The 16,411-nt window shown below is 51.4% G+C and overlaps 1 protein-coding gene and 2 non-coding genes across 3 annotated transcripts in view; 2 read left to right on the forward strand and 1 right to left on the reverse strand.

The window, feature by feature from the left end:
• The window catches only part of LOC128277722 (matrix metalloproteinase-2), a 165,783-nt gene that overhangs the window by 24,854 nt on the left and 124,518 nt on the right, over positions 1-16,411 (forward strand). Inside the window, exons 2-3 of the mRNA XM_053016227.1 lie at positions 14,067-14,168; positions 14,250-14,446. Coding sequence (XP_052872187.1) covers positions 14,067-14,168; positions 14,250-14,446 — 299 coding nt within the window. The remainder of the gene's footprint in view (positions 1-14,066; positions 14,169-14,249; positions 14,447-16,411) is intronic.
• On the reverse strand, positions 5,237-5,320 carry Trnal-uaa (transfer RNA leucine (anticodon UAA)). The gene has a single exon. It is a non-coding gene; the product is annotated as a tRNA-Leu (tRNA).
• Trnar-acg (transfer RNA arginine (anticodon ACG)) lies at positions 13,911-13,983 on the forward strand. The gene has a single exon. It is a non-coding gene; the product is annotated as a tRNA-Arg (tRNA).

Genomic DNA, 16,411 nt, shown 5'->3' on the forward strand with positions numbered 1-16,411 from the left:
AGTTTGCCGCCCGGAACTGCTCGGTCGATGTCAACAGAGAGAGGGACAAAGGCCAAACTGTGGTGCATTTAAAATATTAGTTAACCTTTAAAGCAGTCAATACATAAATAGTTTTCCTCGAACAAAGCATTACTTACTTAATGGGAAAGTGTAACAACAATTCTTAAATGGTTTCGAGTCAACGGCCGAGCTTAGGAATGCATCTGAGTGGCACATACCAGCAGAGTATGCTTTGCTTTTCATAATCACCATCGCAACCACCCCGGGGGCTTCTAAGATCGCTTCTTAGTCGACGTGATCATAAATCTTTCTCCCATTACTGTGTTCCCCGGGCGGGGGACGTTTTTCGCCTGCACCTCGCTCGATCTTCGACCCCCTTATGCTTTGTTTCCCTCCTTTTTTGTGTTCCTCGCTCCGTTTTTTCTCTCTCCGATGTTCGATAATTTGTTTGACAGTTTTCCAAATTGATCGGTCCGACCGACGTGCTCGAGAACAAGACCAAGAGCATCCCCCCTTTCGAATGGGTTCTGCTGGGTCGCGCGGTGATCAATGAGCATTGATGAACGGCTGGCTGGCTGGCTTTCGAGTGCAACGTATGCTGCACTTGTGACGTGAAAAACAATTTATGGGTCCCCGATGCGCCAGTGACGCGAGCCGGGTTAAAGAAACTCATTAAACCACGGATCACGCGGGTATAATGGGGTTCATTCATTGGATCATAGGGCGATCATCTATTGGGGGCCCTCGAGCATAGAGGATTAGTGCACCGTGCAGTCCGCGCCACTTCAGCCGACAGTGTGTGAGAATCGGACCCTTGGCCGGCCGGCAAGAAAGAACTCGTTCTCATGTTTCGGTGGCAGCAGCTTTTGCGACGGCTGTGACGGCAGTTGCTGCGGCGGCGGCATCGGGGGCTGTCGCGGCGGTTCTGGCGGCGGCGACGGCTCTTTCGGCGGCGGCGGCAGCTGGCTCGGTGGCGGCTGTGGCGACGGCAACTTTTGCGGCGGCGGAATTTGTGGCGGCGGCATTTGCGGCGGTGGCAGCGGCGTCGGCGGCGGCAGCTGGCTCGGCGGCTGCTGTGGGGCGTTTGCTACTCTCGTTCTATCCCCTGTTGCGTTATCGTCCCTTGATACGGAACCGGTCGTCGAGGCGTCATCACACTCGGGCTGGCTCTTCAGGGTTGAGCACTCCTGAGCGTGCATGGCCTCGCACATCTCGGGCCGCGATTTCGATGGCAGCAACGGTGCGTCGTGCCGATCCAACCTGCTGTCGTTGGCCGTTTGGCGTGTTGGTAAATTGGCCGTCGTTCGGCTACCGACTGCCATTGGGCGAATGCTGGCCAGTGACGTTTCACTGACGCGGCGCAGTGTAACGGTTGCAGCCTGCTGACCGGTTGGGACTGTCATCGGTTTCACGTTGGCCGTGCGGGGCCTTTCGCTCGCCTCCTTCTCCAAGGTAGCCGCACCGAGGCCGGCGATGGTTATGGGCTTGGCCTGGCATGTCATCAGCTGATGCAGCTGATTGGTAAGCTGTGCATTTGCTCGGCCGAGCCTACCGATCGTCTCTTTGGCTTCGCGTTCCACATCGGCAATTTCCTCATCATAGCGCGCCAACCGCGCTTCGTACTGTTCCTTAAGGAGCTCGTTCTCCTTGCGCAGCTGATCCACTTCTTCCTTCACCTCGCCCATAATTTGTTCCTGCACCGCGGCGAGTTGCTGAATGTACTTCCGACTTCGCAGCTGCTCGTTGGAGTACCTCTGTTCCGCCTGCTGGAGCCGTCCGTGTAGCGCGTTGTTTTCGTCCTTGAGAAGCTCGTTCTCCTCGGACATCCGACTCATTCCTTCCTCCACCGTGCCCACCATTTTTCCCAGCAGCACGGACAGTTGTTCCATCTCACTCCGATTTTGCAGTTGCTCGTTGGAGTGCTTCTGCTCCGCTTGCAGGAGCCGCTCGTGTAGCGCGTTGTTTTTGGTGCGCGCATCGCGTAGCTCTCGGCTTTGCTTTTCCAGCTTCTCGAGCGCTTCGAGCAGTTCGGGCTGTTTCTGCACGGGTGACGCGCGGCGCGCCCGTCTACTTGCTTGCTCCCGTTCTGGAGGAGCCTCGCGCCTCAGCGACGTCGTTGATTTGGCGGGCCATTCTTTTCTCGATGGCCGCGCCGGCATCGCGTCGCTTCGAGCAGTGGCGCCAAAGTGCGTGGCTGCTGGGTGTGCCGCTCGGCAACTCTCACACTGCCACCGGCCTGCCCACACCGTGTCATCGTCCTTTACGCACGCGATGTGGACCGAAAGTCTGCACTGTTCGCACTTAGCGTACTCGTACCCGAGTGCCCTCCTGCACCAACTGCACGTTTCTGTGTTCATTTCACTTCACTGCAGGCAGGAACACACCGGCCACGGACTCGGAGCGGCTGATCACTCACTTAGTATTTTTCGTTATTTCGGTAACGAAACGTTTTAATACACATACCACTACAATCGCTCCGATTCGCTACTTGCGTCCTTGAACCCGTCGGTGGCAGCTTCGTCATCTCCAGACCGGCCACAATCACACGCAGGCCGGAACACACAAGCGCGCCGAATCAGAGCGGCAGATTCGTCTTCGTATTAACTGTACACACTCTGCAGACCGCTGCAATCGCTGCGATCCTCTCTGGCGTCGTCCATCCTGTCGGTGGCGGCTTCGTCCCTCTAGACCGGCCGCAATCACTCCGAGGCTGGAACGCACACCCGCGGAATCGGAGCGGCAGTTCGTCTCTTCTTTAATTATGCACTCTCACTCCCATCGCTCTCATTCGTTGCTAGTTGTCGATCCCGATCCTCGGTGGTAGCTTCATCTTCGTGGATCGGCCACAATCACTCGCAGGCAGGATTACGCACACTAGCACATGGAATCGGAGCGGTAGTCGGAAGCGGAGTTTTTGATTCCGAAATGAAGGAATCTTTTTAATATCCGAATTTGTTAATTCGGTAGCACATGTAATTTTCACCATTAACTTTTTACGCTATCGCGACCACTGCAATCGTTTATCCGGTGGCTGGCGTTGTCGGTCCCTCGGTGGTAGCTTCGTCGTCGTGGACCGGCCACAATCACTCGCGGGGCGGGAAACACCGAGCCGCCGAATCGAAACGGCAGATTAGTCTCGCGTTCTCCGAATTGTTAATTCGGATGAAAAAACGGAACTTTTTAGTTCCGTGGCACAGAAACTTTTAATATTGGATTCTTTCGCTCGGGAGATAATTCAATATTAAGAACACGTCTTGCATAACACGTTATAACTTTGAGTCTTTATTCACGGAGTTATTTACAGAGGTTAAAAGTTTCGTGTCTTCCCGCTATCGCGTGCGAATCCAAAAAACCCGCTCGTTGCTGGCACTTAGGCGCTTGTCCCGAGACAATTTCTCGCGCGCAGGCCGATCGGGCAAGGACATTCACCCGGTCGGCCTGGTGGTATTAGTAGCGGCGTTCGAAGCGAGATCGCTCTCCCGTGGCCAGTAGCGCAGTCGTTGCGACAGTTAAGCGGGCAGATCGATATTCTCGCCGCTTAACTGACACCTGGAGTCTGTCAACTTGGGTTCGCAGCAGCCTTGCGTCGCCAGATGGATTAAGTGCACGGTCCTTGTATGGTCATCTCATTGCCTCTGCGTCTGGTCACAGACAGACAGACAGAGCAGCGTGATAAATTTTTCTTCGATTAGCTGATGGCAACACACTCGTATTAACTGATTAGTGATAACTCCATTACAGTCGTCGTCGTTGTCGCCGTCGTGGAGTCTGTTTTGATGAAAACTCCCAATCGACCCCACCGATTGGCAATCGATCGAACGCCACCGACGGGCAATAAATTTCCGATTAGCGCAAATTTATATCCAATAAAATTGTGGAAAAATACGGAATTCACTTTGCGGTCGCGGCGGTCGTGTGTTATTTTACATTTGCACGATAAAAGCACTCCGGCCACACGCCGGAGTGGTCCGGTCGCCCGGGAGTGGTCACTTTGCGGGTGAATTCCATTCTTCGCCGGCAAGTCTAGTCGATTGGAAACGTTTTCGCTGCCAGGAACCACATCAAGTGCTTATCGCGATTGGCACGGCCACATCGGACATTGAAAAGTGGAAAATAAGAATCCGGCGCCCCATCGTCCATGGTCTGTGATCGTTTGCTCCTGGTCGAACTCGAACAGGGTTTCTTGGGGCCCGTGAACCCGTGAAAGGGCCACGGAAGTCCTGGTTCAGCATGTGGCTGACAACTGGCCCCAGCCCCGAGTTACCGCTTGTCATAATCCGGTGGATCAATCTGAAGGCCCATGCCACTCGTTCGGTTTTTGCTGATTAACGGAACGGTTACTGGCCGTTTATCAGACGGTTCCCGGTTCCGCAGACCGCTGTCAATCCGCTGCGGTTCGATGACAACGGCGCGATAGTGCGCGATACAGTTCGCCGGGTATAAAAAAAGGATTCGTTTTCTGTGTACCATCAATGGAAGAACCCACCGCATGGCATGGACAAGGCCAATGGGGGTCTAGTAAATCGATGTCCGCTTCGTTCTCCGCCGGTTATAATGATGCTGCTGGCATGGGCCGCCAGCCCATCAGAGGAATGTCCGGCAGTCCACGGGGGGCAAAAGTTGGACTGAGAGGCTCCCGCGAGAGGCTGTGTTGTGATTGGGATTCGAACACGCGGAAAATCGCGCTTTCCGCGGGAAAATTAACATATGGTCGCTCTCCGGCCAAGAAGCTATCGGAGCGCACTCCCCATGGGGACGCTCCGAGTGATCTTTAACAGGATCTTGGCGCACGGTGAGCTATTTTTGATCTTCTCACTCAACACGCAAACAGATGCTTGGCGGTGAGGAGCTCGTTAGGGAGAAGGGATGTGTAAAGAACCGTTGGTAGCGCCCAGACGGTGACCTAGACGTGGTTTATATTTAGAAATTCATTGAAAATAACTGAAGACCACCTTTATCTTTACGCTGCGTCCGGAGTGTCTCTCTATCTTATCGCAGCGCCCACGTTTTGGAATCAACAATTAATTCATCTTGAAAGTTCACATTAATTTTTCCCAAAATAAAAAATTTAAAAAATTAGACTAAATTCTGCGTAACGCAGCACTAATAATTACGTGACGCACTGTAGGTCGATGCAACACGCGTAACGGTCCAATAGTCGCGCAACAAAACGTAACGTCACGCGACGTAGCGTGCAACATCGCTCGCAAAACGTACAGCACAAATAAAAAGAGGATGTCAGAAGTGGGGTTCGAACCCACGCTCCCTTACGGGAACCAGAGCTTAAATCTGGCGCCTTAGACCGCTCGGCCATCCTGACTTGTGCTGGCTGTGAGTCCAAGTCCCAATGTAAACTCGGCATCCCATGGCCACCAACTGGCAGGGGAACGCATTGTCGCGGCATGTTTACGTTTGCATTACACGTTACACGTTTTCCGATGTTGTGTATGGTGGCGAATTATTACGGCGGCCTTCCCTAGATAGTGGTGCATGAGGCATCGTAATTCAATCCTGGCGCCTCTGTCTCTCTGCGGCTTGTGAATACCAATAAAAGACGCACGCTGATCAAACGAGTGCCGTTTGCTGCAGTGCAAGGGGCATCACTTTGACATTTCGCCGGAAGTTATCAACCCGGGAAACTTTATCCCTTTCCGATGGGGGTTGCCACCGGCGGATGGACTTTGTCGGTGGAAATGATGAGAAAAGTTGATTTGCTTGTTTCTGCAAACTTTTCATCTTACCCGGTGCAGGTTCCGGTAACCGAGTCGGGGCGACACGCATTATAAGAGTTTGTAGAGGGCCCCGGAATTTGCATACACTGTCGGCGGCGCCGCTGTTGAGTTTAAAATCTGGCGCCACAAGTCGAGCGGGCGGAATCGATCGCCCCGTCGTCGTCGTGTCTGTGTCCTTTTGAATCTCGTGTCGGCAACTTCGCGAAGTTCGTAAATTATGCTCACGTAATGCATTGTTTGCGCGAATTGTTGGCGCGAAATAGTTTCCTTCGCAGGACCTGCTTCTAATATGTGTCAGTCTCAGTAACAAGCCCGTCCAAGTAAAGTCAACATATTTGAAGCGACTTTGGGCGCTCATAATCCTCTGCCGGAATCATTAATTATTTAGCATCCATCCGACAATGTGTGTGCCTGTGTGTGCCATCCTCTTGGAGCAACAGTTTTTATTGAGGTGCTGGCGAGGGGCGTCCACTATGATTAGGCCTCGGATAGTTTTTTGGGCAGATGGATTTATGGGTCGGCCGTTTCGGCTGGCGAATTTACTGACGTTTATGACCATTAATCATGCACAGGTGGACTTGCCGCCGTGTCTTTGACCGGAGAAAGTGAAGATGTCCCAAAGCCCCCGGACACACTCACGGTAATTACTAGCGGCCTTTTACTGTTATGGCCGTTAATAGTACCAATAAAGCATTTGGCACAACGAATTCTCACCCAAAGCAGCGGCGCAAGCAGTAAAAGGGGGCCGTTAGCAGAAGTTTGGTCTGGTAAGCCGTGCGGTGCTTAAGGTGGCCATAAAGAAGCAGGTACTCATAAAACGGTTCTGTTCGCTTGTCTTACGCGATTGGCGTATCACTTTCCTTCGCATTTAATGGGGCCACTTGTTAGTGAATGCAGTTCGGGTGCAGCAAGCGAAATCAGGACACGGGACCGATGTTCCAGTACAAAGAGGTCGTTATTGCGATCGCGAGAAGAAGATCAAGCGAATGGTTGTTAACGTGGGAATCCAATTTTCGCATTCGGTTATCGTAATCGCGCATAATCCGGGGGCTGCATACTCGACAAGAAAACTCCCGTGAATCGTGTCTGGGTGTGAAACCCTATCGTCTAACGACCCGCAAAACCCTGCGGGACAAATCTGCGCTCTTAGTGTGTACCTCCTTCGGCGGCGGGAAAGCGCATAAACAAGTTTTGGCGCATAAAAGTTGGGCATTCCGAGAACAAAGAAATGCGTAACTTCGAACCAACATCCGACGACGACGAGGGCATTTTGTGTGATTAAGTGATGAAGGACTGGGGGTTCGCATTGTTTGGGCCCCCTCCGATGGTTCAATAACCAAATAAATTCACCATCAAATTGACACTACACTCTCTCGTCGCCGGCTTCGACCCGCGGGCGTCGATAACGAACCGTTTACTACCCTTCCCGCCGATAATAAACCATTATTTGCGCAAAAGTAATAAAAAAAAACGTTGCCCGTGCGAGCGTGGGGGGCTTTCCCGCGGAAGGTCCTGCGGAAGAACCTCCCGTTTTATGGTGTGCGCAAACGGAAATGCGCAAAGATTTCGTCCTGGGCAGGATTCGGATTGTGGATTCCCGATTCGCGTGCGTGCTGTTTTCGGAACGTTCGCCGCCGGATGTCGAACGATTCGGAGCAGCGTCTTTGGAAGTGGTCGTCGCGGGCACAAAGGCAAATAAATATTTATCGCATTCGACGACAAGGCGCTCGATGGCGGCGATTCGGGGCCCCGATAGAAATCTCAACGTCCCGTCCCTGACACACACACACACACACACACCGCACCTCACTGCAAATGGTTGATGATGGTTTTGTGTGTGACAAGAAATGGGCGAGAAAAGCCCGTCCCCCGGCAACTTGTTACTCCGGTGCGGGCGCTTCCCGCGTTGGCTTTGTGTGTTGGCGCACCACCGGAAGGTCGTGTTGGAGGTTCCTTGTTTTCGTCCTTTTTTTGGGGGGCGGGCGGGAGCAAACCTTTCTGATCCCGAGTGAGAACTTCATTCGAAAGGCATCATATTACGGAGTCGCGGACCGGGGGTTTCCCGAAATGTGACCCCTCTGATCGTTTTGCAGAAAACAGACCCCAAAAACCGCAAACGTATAAACAATTTTCGACTTTTTATCGCCGCTCTGGACCGAACCACGGATCGGGATCGTTTCAAACAACTCGCAAGTTGGACGACGACGAAGCACCGCTCAAATCTCGATTCCCTACCGAAAAAGGACATCCCACGCCCCGGAAAGGAAGAGTGAGAGACCCTTTGGGCGGAAATGACTGGCTGGGGCGCTGGGCAAGAAAAACACACTCCAGTCAAGGAACTGGGCCCTGGAAATGTTCGGAAAAACATTTGCAAAGTTGCAAGTTAGTTCGGCAATAAATGATATCGTTGGCGGCCACCGTCACCGTCGTCGTCGTCGTCGCACAAGATGGCACGGAATTTAACACGTGGACACGTGAAGTAAGTGCCGCCGCGCTGCGCTCCTTAAAGGTACCCGTCAGGCCCGGAATGTCCTCCCGTCCTCGGTCGGTCGTTCGGAGTGGTTCCCCTCGGGGTGATAAAAAGTGCAATCTTCTTATCGCCTTCGGTGCGAAATAGTGGTTCGTTCGCTCGAAATGGCACACATTGTAGGGAGCCCCTGCTCGCCGCCATCGTCGTTACTTGGCGGCGAAATCCGAAAGACATTTTCGCGCACCATTTAAGTTCCCCGAGTCGTCCTGAGTGTGCTTTTTGTTTCTCTATTGGTTCTTTTATTTCTTCTGCGCCCGGCGGGACCTCAACTGGGACCGCAGCAATTGCAGTTACATAGTATTTTCGTATCACAAATCTCTCGCTCTCTCTTCTGTCTGTTTCCCGTGGGAAGTGATGTTTCTTCGGACCTTCCAGGGCGGATGAAGGAATTGCACTTGAAGGAGCAACACATTCGTCCGCTGTTTGGTCAGTAGAGAGAGCCGTTTATTGCCTCGAGGAGTCGGAAAGAAGGTGCCAATTTTGCTTCAATCTGCATTCTACAAGAAGTGTCTTTCTTTTTATTGCTCTACGAAATAAAAGTAACGGTTCTGTGAGCAGCAGAAAATAACTTCGTAAGATTATCCGAATCTGAATAGGGTGCGTTGAGGTCTCGACAAACTCACAAATCAGACAGTGAGACATTAGGGTTCTTTAATATTAGGTGATACTGTAAAAGTTAAACAGAAGACACTCAAAGTCGTTACATCGTTTATTAAACAGGGCAGGGTATCGGAAATCAATTTAACATCCAACGGGAGGGCATTTTCCCGATCGTTTCCCACAAACTGCAGCCCAATGATGCAGAAGATCGCACATGATGCACTTTCGCCCGCCCGTTGCTGGAGAAAATCGTGGCAGAGCCGATAAAACCGATCGCAACCATAAAATTTCCCTATAAACGGGCATAAAACAAATACCCGCCAAATGGTGGGCAGCACAAAGGGCACCGGAAGCAGATGAATTTGATGGTGGTAAGGATCGCAGGGGTCCCCAATGGCCAATTGCGGGCGGCCAATCCAAATGGTGTACGACATTTACGTTTATGCTACAATAATCGTTATTGGATAAACAGTCGCTCCCCGCGCTATTGTTTTTGGGCACGAGAGCCAAAGAAAGTCCTCTTCTCCGACCGTCCGGGAATGTCCTCCAGAATGACAATTTGAACGACCCGAACCGATGATGTTGTTTCGTGCCGCCGCGAGTGCTGTCCATGTTTTTCTTTAAGAAACGTTACATTTAACGGGCCCAAGGAAGGGACGAAGAAAATTGATTATCGATGGCGTAGGGTGCATTAATTGAATCAGAAAGCAGTGTGCGCGCGGAGACGTCGTTACGCGTTCGTGATCACTTGGCGACGTCGTTGGCGACTTTGTTTTTAAAACCACGGACGTGCATTTTTCGATGCACTCAGTGTGACGTCCACCACCAACGCCGGACCACAGCTCTGGTTGGTGGCCATTTACGTCGGAGACACGGAGTTCCATTGTTGGTTGCCCATGGTGGCCGGGCGGATGAAAGCCGGAAACAGAAACTTCCAGCTTCCAGCGGAGTGCCAGGAAAAAGAGGCCAAGGCAGAGGCACAACCCCCGCCGGGTTGGTTGACGTCAAAAGTGCATCCGACGCTGCACTGCGGGCGTCAGTATGCGGGATGATGGCGTGCGCAAATCGATCGCAAACAGCGGACGTGCCTGATTTTGTTCGACGTGCTTCCATCATAATCCTGGCCGGCCGGACGAACCGGGCGAACTAAACAGGGCGGCGGTTAAAGCGGTTCGTTAATCAGCATTTCGATTTTTTATTGCCGAGCGTCAGAGCGCGTAACCCGCGTGTTCAATAATTCATCCAGCAATTTCCTATTTTATGGTCAGGGTTGGTGGACCTTCCATCACCCTAAGGGATCACATTTTGCGCTACAGAATTCCTAAAAGTATTGGAATAAGTATTAGATTGAAACAAAATCATCTTTACAAACTTTTGTAGCTTCTAGCAAGTGCTAAAATTGTTCTAAAAGGAATACTAAAAGTACTAAAACATTCATCTCTGTAGTAGGCGACTATTGCGATGAGTATTGAATGTTAATTTAATTGGTTTATCAACATTTAGCTACACAACTTATTGACCCGCTCCGTTAACGAAAGTAACAAACGGAACAGTGTCATTGTTTTGCTGTGTTTATTTCTCCCGAAAACCATCACGGACTCGCGTTTAATTAGTCATTCCCGGTGCACAAATGTAGCACTGGCATTGGCGAAAGCATAAAACATATTCACATCGCTCTCTCTCTCTCATTGACCGACCGAATGCCAGTGTGTGGCTGGGTGGCGCCTCATTGTCCGACATTCATTCCCTCTTTCCCCGTCCGTGAAATGTGAAATATTGTCACTTGCAGGCTCAGCCTCTCAGCGCTCCGATCCGGTATGCTGTGACCACGGCGCGACTCCGGTATTTACGTTTCGGGTTCGGCTTGTACATAGCCCAATGGGTTATGTGGCCACGCTGAGTCGCCCGGCCTCGAGTGTGTCAATCACATTGCGCCCGGGAATGTGCCGAACGAATGACCCATGGCCTGGCCTGGCTGTTCTAGGTCGTCTAAAAACCAACCACTTGACTCTCTCGAGTGATGTAGTTATTGTCGTCCCGTAATAGAGACTGTCAATAGCGGTCGGTGAATTTCGGCACGTGTCCTGCACAGAAACACATCCCTCCCTCCCTTCCCCCCCCAGAGAGGACACCCGGGACGGACCCGAAGCTAACAATAAAATATAAAATCCATATCATATCCTCCACACGGGGACAAGTTCGGCCTCCGATCATCGTCTGGCCGCAGGACCTCGAGTGCAGGTTCTATTCAGAGAGCCTCACATTTATGTCCTGGCCTAGGCGTGGGTTGGCCTTCCCCCCGTCACAGTCGCCCTTCCCGAGCCGCCGTTGAAATTTATCCACTTGAAATCAATCTCAATCAGACCAATTTCGCTTTTCAGGAGTCGCTCCACAGCAGGGGGCGGCTCCATCAATCGGTCGGGCTGCCAACTTCAGGCAGCCTGCCAGGTGTACCGCCGGGGCCCACCCACCCGCAGACAGGCGGATTTTAACTAACATCCCTCGGTGTCCGTCGGGGAGTTGACGTAAGAGAATGGTGGCGACCCGGTTGCGATTGACGTTGTCACAACTATTGGCTCTGTTTCGGTCACCTCAAGCGGGTGGACATCAAGGGGGGCCGCTCTTCACTTGACGTAATCCGCAATCGTTCAATAACCGTCGGTCTGTTGGCGGTTTGTTTGTGGGTCCGTTAGAGCCGATTCGATATTTATAGTCCTTTTCCGCAATGTGTGGTGCCTAATGGGTGTCGAATTGACCTCACGAACGTTAGATCCGTCAGCGGAACGGAAGATGTACACGTTGTTGTCGTTGAGAGGGTGCTCGAAATGTGATAAAAATCCTGTTCAAAGCGACGACCGGATCAGGACACTGTTTTTGGTCACAACGGGGACACCCAGAAAAAAGGGTAGTTTCTTTCGGTCCGTTTGTGCTTTGCCAGAAAAATTGGCAACGGAGTCAGTCAGCACTTCTGATTAGAAAGAAAGAAAGAAAAATAGAGAAAGTGAGAGAACTGGTTGTCGTTCGCTTTTATGGCCCCTCGACGGCAGTCTTTCAACGGTGCCTCCCAATCAATGCCCGGTCTCGTTGCTCGGTCCTTTTTTTAGTCCTCCTAGAAAAAGGACATTTGCCAGGCGGAGCAACGAAACGGGGTATGCAAATCGTTCCGGTCGTTCCGGGAGATGATCCGATGTCAACCCCGAAATCGATCCGTCTAATGTCTGTCGGAACCGTTTTAATAGTTTGTTCAACACCCAATTTCGTTTGCAGAAGTTATGACACGGAGTTTGCGGGAACTAAGGAGTCGTTCGGGGGACCGTCGATTTTGGTGTTTCTCTGATTGTGTCTGCGTATCAAGGGTCGGTTGTTTCTTTTGAGTTTTTTTAACTAAAAAACAGAGTAATTAGAGAGTCCTTTTCAAGAGCCTAAGCTGGTCCTGTTGCGAATGCAACGGGTAGCCAAGTAGATGGTGGATGGTAGAAGGCCAAGTCAGGTTCTTAATCTCCTTTTTTAGGTTTCTTAGTTCGGGAGTTTCTGGAGTTAAAAAACTCGTGTATTTCTGGCACTGATTATGCAACTTGACTCTTGCACTCTGTTTAAACTCGCTTAAATCTCTCGCTCTTGCACTCCGCTTAAAACTTGCTTAACAAACCCGCTTATCGCTCGATTTGGCTCCCTTTTTATCCCTGATTCCTTCGTCGGAGTTACTGCGCGCGGGTCTCGCGAGCGCCCCGAACGTGGCGCCTATGGCGCTCAGTCGGAGCGCTCGGTCGGGAGCTGATCATTGGCTCAGTCGATCAGGAGCCGCTGGGTTGCATTTGCAACAGGTCCTAATAATAGTCCTATGGTTTTTAAGGCTCTCCAAGAGGTTCACAGACGATGGCGGAAATTAGGGCTGAAAGGTTCTTTGATACGATTTCCGTAATTTTAAATACCGGCCGCCGGTTCACCGGATGTGGGCTGGTGGGCCCACTAGAGCCTCAGCAATATAGTTTAGCACCGTATTTTAGCGACTTCGTCAGCCTTTCATTCGATTGCCCAGCGAAGACGGGCGCCCTCGCTGAAACGCACTTAATTGAAATTGATTAAGATGTGGCGCCTGAAGGCTGCTGCCCCTGCCGGGGAACGTTCCTTCCGTCGGTCGGTCGGTCGGCCGGGGACAATTCGATTACGAGACCGCAGTCGAACCGTCGATCGGAGGAGGAAGAAACCAAACCAAGGACCGCATTCTGGAGGGCGGTAAAAATTGTCAGCAACCGTTTGTGGCTTTTGAACTTCAACCAATGGAGGGGACAGAGAGGCAAGCGAGCGCGAGAAAGAGAATGAAACTCCGATGCAACTGGTTGGTGGTGGGCTGGCCAATTTCTACCTTAAGGACTCTATTAAATTGCCGCCTGCAGAGGACATCCGCTGCACTTATCGGCGGTGGCGGCGGCACCCCCCGAGGGACAGCGTTCGGCAGGATGCACATTTTTTCATCGTGGGCTTTGTTTTAACTGTCGCGCTGGCCTGGCTGGACAATTGGCGCTATATGCTGTGTTCCGCCGCCGAAGGGTTGGCTCGTAATTCAATTGCTATCGAATTGATTTTTATTGACTTGTCCCCAGCCAGCCCAGCGTCTGTGTGCCGTCGAACGGTCGGCCAGCCCTCGATGAGTTTATTTTTGTCCACTTCCGTTATTTATGGACCCCCGACAGACTAACCTTTACGACGTTATCGGTTTTTAAAGACTCAATTTCGATGATGGATTTCGATAGGGCTTGAAAGGAATATGTGGGCAGTAAAGGCCCCTTGTGATTCAACATTTAGACGCGCCGTAGTAATCAATTCGTTTGATAAAAATCGATAAATCGATAAATCGATTGAATTCAGCAATTCAGCGAATTACTTTTTGTTTGGAAAATAATTTCGTACACTGACGTCACGCGACGCCAGTGGCATGTCGTGCAACACCATACTGTAGCTTCTATTTTAATCTGCAACAGCACAAAACGACGATGGGTTCGCGTGTGTGCTACTTATACCGTCTCGAACGCCGACAGCTACCAACCGGTCCTGTGGCGCAATGGATAACGCGTCTGACTACGGATCAGAAGATTCCAGGTTCGACTCCTGGCAGGATCGCGCGCAAAGAAACTTTTTTTCAGTTTTGTTATTTTGTTCGTTCCGTTATTTTAAATCAATCAATGTTTTTGTCTCTCTTTCAGCAAAACTATCTAATGCGGTACGGGTATTTGGAGAGGTCGAACATCGAGACGGGGAACCTGCGGACAATCGAGGAGCTACAGCAAGCCGTGCGCAAGCTGCAGGTAAGGCGACGGCCATTCGAGCGGATTTATTTAATTGGCCACGGGACTCACGAGCTGCCTTTTTCCCGGCGTCCCGGACAGGTGTATGGCAACCTGGAACCGACCGGAACGGTCGACGAGGCCACGCTGGAGCTGATGCGGAAGCCCCGGTGCGGAGCGCCCGACGTTCCGGACTCGCTGGACTTCCTGCCATCGAACGACCGGCGGCTCGGGAACCGCCGCTTCCGCCGCTACGTGATCCAGGGCCAGAAGTGGCAGAATGCCATCGTCACTTGGAGGTAAGTTCCGCCCTGACCGCCCAGTCAGCCCGCTCCCGATACTCAATTTATGGCGTAATTAAATAAAAAACGTAATCAACGCGCAACCCGCGGCGGAGCCAAGTGATTTGGAAAAGTGACACTTCCAACAACTCTCCTTCGCGCGACTCTGATGGAATGTCTTTTTCTTGACAGAAACAAATTGAAAGATACGCCACGGAACTAGCTTGGTGCCGCCCACCGAAAGGGTTACCGGGTGGTGAGGAGTAATTACGGCGCCATTTCCCCCGTGTCCCGGACCGTAATTGAGGCGCTCGGGCTGCCTCTTACGGCGCGCAGGAAGGAAGTGGTACTTGCTAAGCAGAATTGACAACTTGAGTGATTTTGTTTGCCACACCCCACCTCGGCCTCGGCCCCCGACCCGTCCCGGTGCTAATTGTACCGCTTAATGAAGTAAGGGATAATTGACATCCTTTCGAACGGAAGCCGAAAGAACCTCTCTCGAAGGAAACATCTGCTTCGATTGCCGGGCGTTTCTACGCAAAACAAACGCGGCAAACATTTCCGGCGCCCCCCGGGTCCCTCCCTTTTCACCCCTTTTTCGGGGGTTGGCTCATTGTTTGGAGGGTTTCGTGTTTCTCAACCGAAAAGCAAACTTTGAAATGGAGAAACTTCCCTCTTGCTCCGGGACTTCATTTTTCTTTCGAAAGGGCGGCCGAAAGGGGATGGGCAATCGGGCAAACCACTTGTTGGACATCCGGGGTTCGTGCACACTCACGTGGCCCGGATATGGGAGCCAGGAGCGATTGATGGCCTCAGACAAGTCTGTCCGGACACAGAACGCCATCCCATTCCGAGAGTTGGCTCACGTGCCGGGACAGCCCGGTCACGTTGCAGCGCCCGTTGCGTGTGGGGCTGCACCGCACCGCGCACCATTCGTGTGCATGATGACGATCCTTCAGGAAGTGTCCTTTGCAGGACCTTTCCCGCCATTATGGCCGAGATTTCGTTTTGTTTCCGTTTTGTCGCCGGGCTGCCGGAAGGTATAATATATATTTGTGCGGTGTCCTGGCCAACCACCGGGCCCGGCAACAAACAATTGTGTTGTTGGCAACTCACCGACGACGACGACGACTTGACAAAGTGGTCGGTCGGTCTGTGGGCTCCGTTTGAAGCCCCAGAGTGGCGGCTTTGTACCACAACGGGGTCCAATACAGGGCGAGAGAGGGGCAGAGAGAGAGGGTTTGGTTTATGAAGTAAGTTTTGCAAAACATAACCGCACACACACACACAACGAGTCCGTTAAACAATCGAAATGGGTGGCAGCAGGTGTGTGTGTGTGGCTTAAACGAAGTTTTGCGGCAAACTTGTTGCGGATTTGCGTAATCATTTGGAAAAGGTCAACATTTTCTTATTTTTGGTCCGAATGGGAAGTAGCGGTTCGCTTCGAGGTCCTGTTGGTGAGACGCTCTGTTAGGTACCTTTATTTTATCGATAATCTTTTTTCTTCTATCACGACGTCCCAATATTCAATAACACTCTTGATCACCTTTTTTGGGTTGCTTCATTCATCGCATCGTTCCCGTCATTCATTCGTTTCTTAAAAAGGATTAAAATTCAATGTTTAAATCAGTATCAACTACAATTTGTCCCTATGATGGCCATTTCGGATCGGATCGGACTGACAAGACAGCTTTTAGACACGTAACACCCTGGAACTCAGAACTCTGTTGGATAATACTGTGGCCTAGCATAGGCATCCTTAATCATGTCCTCATAGTGCGTGTTAAGTTTCAGCTTCGCATTCGTGCATGCGAAACTGAATCTACCTAAGGCACGGATCACGTCAAATTGAATTGTCCTCAGCATCAGAAGAGCCGATGCTTTTTGTTTGAAAATGATACAACATTACACTTACTGACATTAACGGACATTTTATTACATTTATTACAAAGCGATCAAGCAAGGCTTGCTAATTAAGGCAAT

Source organism: Anopheles cruzii, chromosome 2 (assembly GCF_943734635.1).
Source record: "Anopheles cruzii chromosome 2, idAnoCruzAS_RS32_06, whole genome shotgun sequence".
Classification (NCBI taxonomy): domain Eukaryota; kingdom Metazoa; phylum Arthropoda; class Insecta; order Diptera; family Culicidae; genus Anopheles; species Anopheles cruzii.